The sequence below is a fragment of the Cynara cardunculus genome (assembly GCF_001531365.2).
Source record: "Cynara cardunculus var. scolymus isolate 2C chromosome LG 1, CcrdV1, whole genome shotgun sequence".
NCBI lineage: Eukaryota > Viridiplantae > Streptophyta > Magnoliopsida > Asterales > Asteraceae > Cynara > Cynara cardunculus.
In genome coordinates this window covers 18,609,658-18,616,643 of record NC_037528.1, presented here as the reverse complement: position 1 = coordinate 18,616,643, position 6,986 = coordinate 18,609,658, and the positions used below count along the sequence as shown (strand labels likewise).

At 35.6% G+C, this 6,986-nt stretch overlaps 1 protein-coding gene across 1 annotated transcript; it reads right to left on the bottom strand.

Annotated features, from left to right (window-relative positions):
* Positions 1–3,330: 3,330 nt before the first annotated feature.
* On the bottom strand, positions 3,331–6,785 carry LOC112518172 (O-fucosyltransferase 39-like). Its single transcript, XM_025125781.1, has 10 exons — positions 6,623–6,785; positions 5,731–5,793; positions 5,572–5,653; positions 5,427–5,497; positions 5,217–5,305; positions 4,937–5,140; positions 4,570–4,816; positions 4,242–4,469; positions 3,937–4,134; positions 3,331–3,850 (listed from the first exon to the last, which is right to left on the bottom strand). Exons 1-10 carry the CDS (start codon positions 6,767–6,769, stop codon positions 3,638–3,640), a joined length of 1,542 nt encoding a protein of 513 aa, XP_024981549.1. The 5' UTR covers positions 6,770–6,785; the 3' UTR covers positions 3,331–3,637.
* Positions 6,786–6,986: the final 201 nt, after the last annotated feature.

Here is a 6,986-nt window from a genome sequence, read left to right as displayed (position 1 = left end):
TTGAGTTTTAAGTAATATGCATTAATAAACAGTACTTTACGAATAAAAAGTGGTTTTTAAAAGTTTCTGACAAATACTTTATAATATAGTATAGATAATAATAAATAATTGTTTATTTATTAGTTAAATATCATTTATTTATTTTTGATATTTCTTTTATGTCAGTTGAGTTTTGTTGGTATATCTTTAAGGTGGCGTTTGTTTTTTAAGAAGTGCTGAAGTCTGAAGTCTGAATTCACTTCTGAATTTTAAGAGGTGGTGCTAAAGTCTGAAATCTGAATCAGTCAGACTGTTTGTTTTTACGTCTGAAATCTGAAATTTGAATCAGTCAGGCTGTTTGCTTTTACGTCTGAAGTCTGAGAGTTCCAGAAGATCGAAGAACACCAATCGAAGCTTGAATCGAGCTAAGGGACGAGACAAAAACAGAGGGCGAGATCGGATGTATAAAGAACACCAGCTTCAATCGATGAATGGGACGAGAGAGATCGAGATGTATAAAGAAGCAGATCGAGAAGAAACCAAAGAGAGATCGAGAAGATTACCAGAACATCAGCTTGAATCTGCGATGTATGAAGAACACCAGCTTCAATCGATGAATGGGACGAGAGCGGATGAGAGCGACGTAAAGGAGGCGGATGAGAGCGACATAAGGAAGCGGATAAACAAATAAGAGGTATTAAGAGCTAGGGTTACCACTTAAAAATTCAGAGGAAACCTTATGAATTCAGCTCTTAATTTGCGGAAAAAAACAAACGATCTGAAATTCTATATATCTGACCGATTCAGACGTAAGAGGAAATTAAGAGGCAAATTTTAAAAAACAAACAGGCCCTAAGATTTGTATTCAAGTATAAAATAATTTTATTACTTATGATTTCCTTTTCTTAAATATGATTCAATAAATTATTATTATTATTCTTCTTTTTATCTCAATATAATATTATATATATATATATATATATATATATATATACTAGTTGTGTATCCATGCAATACGTCATGATGCAAAATTTAACTATAAAATAGAAAAAAAAATTGCATAAATACGAGATTCCAATTGAAGTTCAAGTACTTTAGATAGCGATCTCATTCCATGTGAAATATTGGGGATGTAAAAGGCTTAAACAACAAATGCAGAAAAAAAAAACATATCATGGAGAATTTACGTAATGACATTCATCAATCCTTCTCCTAAATGTTTTGGAGAAAAAACATGTCATAGCAAAATCACATAATGTATTGCACTTCATAATATTGGGGGAGTAGTTTTCAATTAAGCAATCCTTTATAAAATAATCATTGAATAAGATAAGAGGTGTTGAAGTTTGTATCTTCTTTTACTTCTGATTGATAAGAGATGGTGCTGAAGTCTGAAATGTGAATCAATAAGACTGATTTTGTAAACTGATAAATATCTGAATTTGTATTTTTGAAGTTCGTTTTCAATTTTCGTTCCAGATTTTGAGTTCGTTCTCGATTTCGTTCCAGACAAACCTTTGAAGTTTCTGAAGTTCGATTTCATTCCGAAGTTCGATTTTGTTCCAGATGTTCGTTTGAAGTCTCTGTTCATCTTTCCCCAAACCTAACCATAACCCTCGTCTTTCAAGTACATATTGTTCATTGATTGTTTGCGGTTCAGATTGTTCTAGATTTCATATTTTTTTTTTTGTTTAGATTGTTCATTGATCCCCTCAATTTCAAAAAATTTCTTATTGATTCCCACAAGTTCATATCTCTGTTGAAGTTTATCTGATGAATTGATGGGGTAAAACAGTCATTTCAATCATTCAAACGGTTAATTCAGTAAAAAAAGTTAACAACAATAAATTTTTATCTAAACAAACAAGTTTATCCAAATAAAACTTAGAGATTGTTTATTTGCTTCTTAGTGGCTCTTATCAGGTAAGATGATCTTACCCTAATAAAAAATAATATGTTTACAATCATCTTATTATGAAAAGAGATTCTGACCGGTCTTCTTACCCAATCACCCCCTTTCAGTGACCTTCCCTTTTCTTACCGTGGTCAGATGACCCTTTTAAATTCTTTTACCAATTTTATGTAGGAGTGTTCATTCAAACCGTCAAAACCGTATAAACCGTCCACAGGGCACCGCATCGCACTGCAAAAGTGTGGTTTATAACTTTTATGGTGAGGTTTGCGATTTGTATTTTTACCAAACCGCACAATGCGGTGCGGTTTGCGATTTTGAGTTATTAAACCATTGTTCAAACCGCACTGCACTGCATATTTTGTATTTTAAATTTTAAATATAACATATATATAATATATATAATTTAGTATTTATGTAATATTTTTCGACTTTGAGTTTGATCCAATTGGCAATATTAATAAATTAACTTAATAGTTTTGTACTAGTTTTAATTATACAATATGTATACGGGAATTAGAGTACTGAATTTTTTTTATTTTTTTGGACTACGGTCACTTTATCGTTGATTATAAATGTATTTTTAAACTTATAATTATTGGATTATAGGCATAAAGTGCAATAGGGACAAACTGCATAAACCAAATGCGGTGCGGTTTGATACGGTTTGAGATTTATAAGGCGCGGTTTGAAAAAAATGTAAAACCGCATATACAATATAGTTTGCAGTTTTACTCCAAACCACACCACAAACACCCCTGATTTTGTCCTTTCAACAAACAGTTTCCAAAGAAAGCCATCAAGAAAAAGGTTGAATACCCAACAACCATCGGACAAATAAAGAACTCAAACAACATATTATTGGGAAAGGGGATGAAGAAAATCTACAGTGAAAAGTTTGAGAAAAAAGAGCAAAACTTCAAAGTATTCAAGGAATATGATGTAATATTTATTATCAAATAACTGGTCGTTTACCAAATATTTAACCGGTAAGCGCTTATCGGTAAATTTAACAATATTATTTACTTACCGGGTAAGATTTTAGTCCACCAAGACAGTATCGTACGCACCAATTTACCTGGTATGCGTTTACCATGGTAAGAGTCGTCGTCCTCACTTACCGGGTAAGACTCTTGGTATTTGTCTCGCTCTTACCGGGTAAGATTTTTGGTCCTTACCATATTCGCCCGGTAAGGTAACGTAACCTGATATTCACTTACCCGAGTAAGCGTTTGATAAACAGCCCCTAAGTAGATCTATACAATCAAAATCTTGGCAAATTAATTAGAGGGAGATTTATTTAGAAACCTTAAATATTTTAAAATTCCAGTAACCATCTTTTTGTGAATACTCATAAAAAGGCGTCCCGGGTTCCTAAAATTAATAAAAATATTTAAGGTTTCTAGACAAAAAAACATATATATGATCATAAGATCAACTATGTGAAACTGGTAATAGTATTACAACCAATGGATCAAATACAACACGACTACGAACTTCTTAAATAATACATGTTAAACAGTAAACTCGCCCGTTATGTTTATAATCATATTAGCAAATACGTACGAACTACAATGGTGTATGACCCTCCCGAGACACCCATAGGCCAACTACAACAACATAGGAGAGATCAAACAAATAAATAGCAGCAACTTATTTATGTAGGTGCAGTCAAACTACATACCGTATATCAGTTCATCAAGTGGCTTTTCGTTTGAAGAGGAAACGATGTTGCTGCTTAATCAATCATCCTTGTTGACACACGCAATCAGGAACAGGGTATGTGTATATGGATTGTTTCGCTTTTCGTACCTTAATCTCACCCAGTCGGTTTCTTTGCCCTTCGATCACTGCTTCCTGGAAACCTGACCAACTCATGCTCTTATTCATGAACACCTGTCCCAGTAACGCCATGTTTGGCCTGATCGTCTTCAGATTCAGATAAGTTCGGTGTCCCACCTGCCACGATTCAAGATGCGTTGAATCAATCGAACATGACAAAAAACGGAAAGTTAGTGATGATTTGATATGTGATCTATGAGTACCACTGCGTTGTGCATGTTTCCAGGAGATGCAGAAACGAAGATATCACTATGCATGCTGACATAGTAATCGACAGCAGCCGATAACGAAGCTTTCCCTTTTATTTGGGCCCTTTCCGCTGCCGATGCAAGGCTCTTTTTATCTTCGATTTGTGGAAATAGTTTCCGTAAGGCTGAGATCCGAGCTTCACCACCATATACCTGCCCAAAAAAGATTCAAACTTGTACACTTTCCGAACTCGTTTCTTGAAATCAATCTAGCCAATACCCTTGAGAGTGTTAGCTATCAACTACGTATGAAGTGTTACCTTGTGTGAAGCAAGATATAAGCGGGTACTGTTATCAAATCCCAAAGCAGCCAACAGCAAACCAATTTCTTCTGGGGTCAAAGGACAACGACCCTGGTTTCTCAATTCCTCATTGGTGAACCGAGAGTTCAAGACCCGTCCCTGCCAAATCGCTTGCCGATATCTAGCCAGAGCCTTCTTCTCTGCTTTTCCTCCACCAAAATCGCATGCTGAATGGGCAGCCATGTCCTGAGAGTTCAGTAGTTAACACAATGATCATGTTCTTGAATGATTTTAGCAATTAATATCGATCTTGGAGCTCAAGTTTCAGATAAAATTATGGACGTACCTTGTCAAACCGAAGGTGTAAGGCAACAAACTTTCCTGCTCCTTTTGTATCAACAACTTGTTGAAGGTAACTCCTTTCAACAGCAGGATACCGGAGGCGATTGACCAGCACGTCTCCAAGACTTGTAATATGAGGAATGAACACCAAAGCTTCAAAGTTGACTTTGCAACGTAACCGTTGGATGTCCACGGGCATGTTGTTAAAAGCTAGCCGGTGGGAAAATGGAGAAATGGCAGCTATTCCATAGCTGAAAGAGTACGCGATCGGGATTTCAGATGATACGGAATGAAATCGAATGGAATGTTTTGCAGGATATATGATTAAGTGGTGAAGTTGAAAAATCTAGCATATATTCCAAGTTTCCAACCTGTCTAGGACGGGAGAGACGTTTGCCAGATACCAATTTGCGGAGGCATGAAGTGGTGCGTTTTTAACTCTGGTGGATCTAATGGCCGAGGCGTAATATTCCCTCGTGCTCCACATGTATTCATCAGGCAACGCCCTAACTATCGAGATATCATCCTTCAAAACGTTGATAAAGTGATCCACATCAAAGATATCCATGAAAGTGCTGCAAAAATGCACGATCAACTTTAAACCAAACAAACTCAGTATATTCTACTCCACTCAGATGATGTAAGAAGTACCTCGTGTCTTTCCAAACAGGATTGACTTCGAGATACGGGATTACAAGAGTTGCATTGAGTATTTTGGCAACAGCAACTGCATCACAAATCTAATCAAAGACACATAATAGAGAAATACAAACATAAGAGAATCAGAACAAGGAGATAATGTAAGACTTGTAAAAGATGATATCTTTATTATATATTGAAGTTGTAATTCGACATACATACCCCCATCCTCTGTTGGTTCAATCCTCCATCAAGGAACACTTGGATGTATCCCGAAGACTCCGGCAAAGACGCTGCTTTCATTTAGAGATAAATCCGTTAGAATTCAAATGTATAAACTCATATTGTATAAATTCACACCACTTACAAGAAGGGGAAGTAGATTCAAAACAGGGTTTCCATCCTTGATTGCGCAAAGGGGTCCAAAGATCAGAATCATGATCATTCAACTAAACGAAAATGAAGAGAGTGAATACGAATATGGATATACATATATATATATGTTATGGATATATGTATAACTCACATCTTGGTGTTGTAATGCAGTCTTAAACAGACGTGAGTGCCTTGGCTTTGGATCACTCAGGTCCTGCACAAAAGAAGGGTTTTGGAGCATGAGATGGTTGAAATTAGTAACATGGGCATGTCTAGAATGAAGGGATAGAGCAGAAATTTTACCATATGACACAGAGTCTACTAGAAGCCCCCCAAAAGGATTATTCATTTGCTCATGCATGCTTTTATTTATGGATGATATTTTATAGAGCAAATGAATCTACAATTACAAATTGCATGAAAAAGATTAGACACCCACAAATGGTCACCTTCATTACCCACAAAAAGAAAACCAAAAAGTCTACATCCATGTTCTTAAAGATTCAAACCCAGTAGAGTCTTTAGCTTTTCATCTAAAAAGACTCTATACATTTTGGGGAAATCGAAGATAAATGCAATTCAATTGATTTACGAATCTTTTCAATTACAAAACCCAATTCGTCCTTTGCCATCATTGACATATCAAAATCAGATATATTTGCTAAAATGCAAGACAATGAACTTACAAAACCTTCACTATCAGGACCACATCCTAAGCTAGAATTTGAACAAAAATCAAGATTGCTCACTTCAGATGGCCACAAATAGATCAATTTTCATGTTTACTAGTGTGGTGAATTCTAGTTCAATACAGAATCTAATTGTGACCTTCGTATTTACTAATATGGTGAATTCAAGAAAGGAAACTAACAATAAAATGATGGCAAGATCACACTTTTCTAGCAAAACAAGCTAAACCCAGATCATATTGGTGTAAAATGTAAAGAAATCCCATCTTGAAAACGCATTTCACCGACGACATACATCATGAATCTAAGCATATACATACAGGATATTTGTTATGAAAAAACAAAGAATCTCACCGACAGGACTGAAGGCCAAGTGCAGAAAGCAAGCAAAAGAATGAGTAAGCCGCCGTGATGAAGCTTCATGACGTTGGCAGCGTCGGTAAAAGCGAAGGTGGTGAAGTAGAAATGAAGAAGAAAGGGTGTGAGGTAGAAGCAGATCATAAATGTAGGGAGAAATTAAATCAAGTCACATGGCGAACATTTCTTTCTTTCTTTCTCTTTCTCAAGTATTCACATGGTACAGAAGAAAGAGTAGCTGCTATGAATTTATTTTTATTTTTATTTTTATTTTTATTTTGCCACAGAGACAGATATAGAGAGAGTGTGTGTGTGTGTGTGTTTACGTGTCGTTTTCTAATTAATTATTAGTAGAAGAAGC

Excerpts from the sequence above, each read along its gene's own strand:
- LOC112518172 (XM_025125781.1), bottom strand. The coding sequence starts at position 6,769 with ATGATCTGCTTCTACCTCACACCCTTTCTTCTTCATTTCTACTTCACC. Across the intron at positions 5,141-5,216 it reads CCTGTTTGGAAAGACACGAG|CACTTTCATGGATATCTTTG; the intron begins GTACTTCTTACA and ends GCATTTTTGCAG. Across the intron at positions 4,135-4,241 it reads TATATCTTGCTTCACACAAG|GTATATGGTGGTGAAGCTCG; the intron begins GTAACACTTCAT and ends TTTTTTGGGCAG.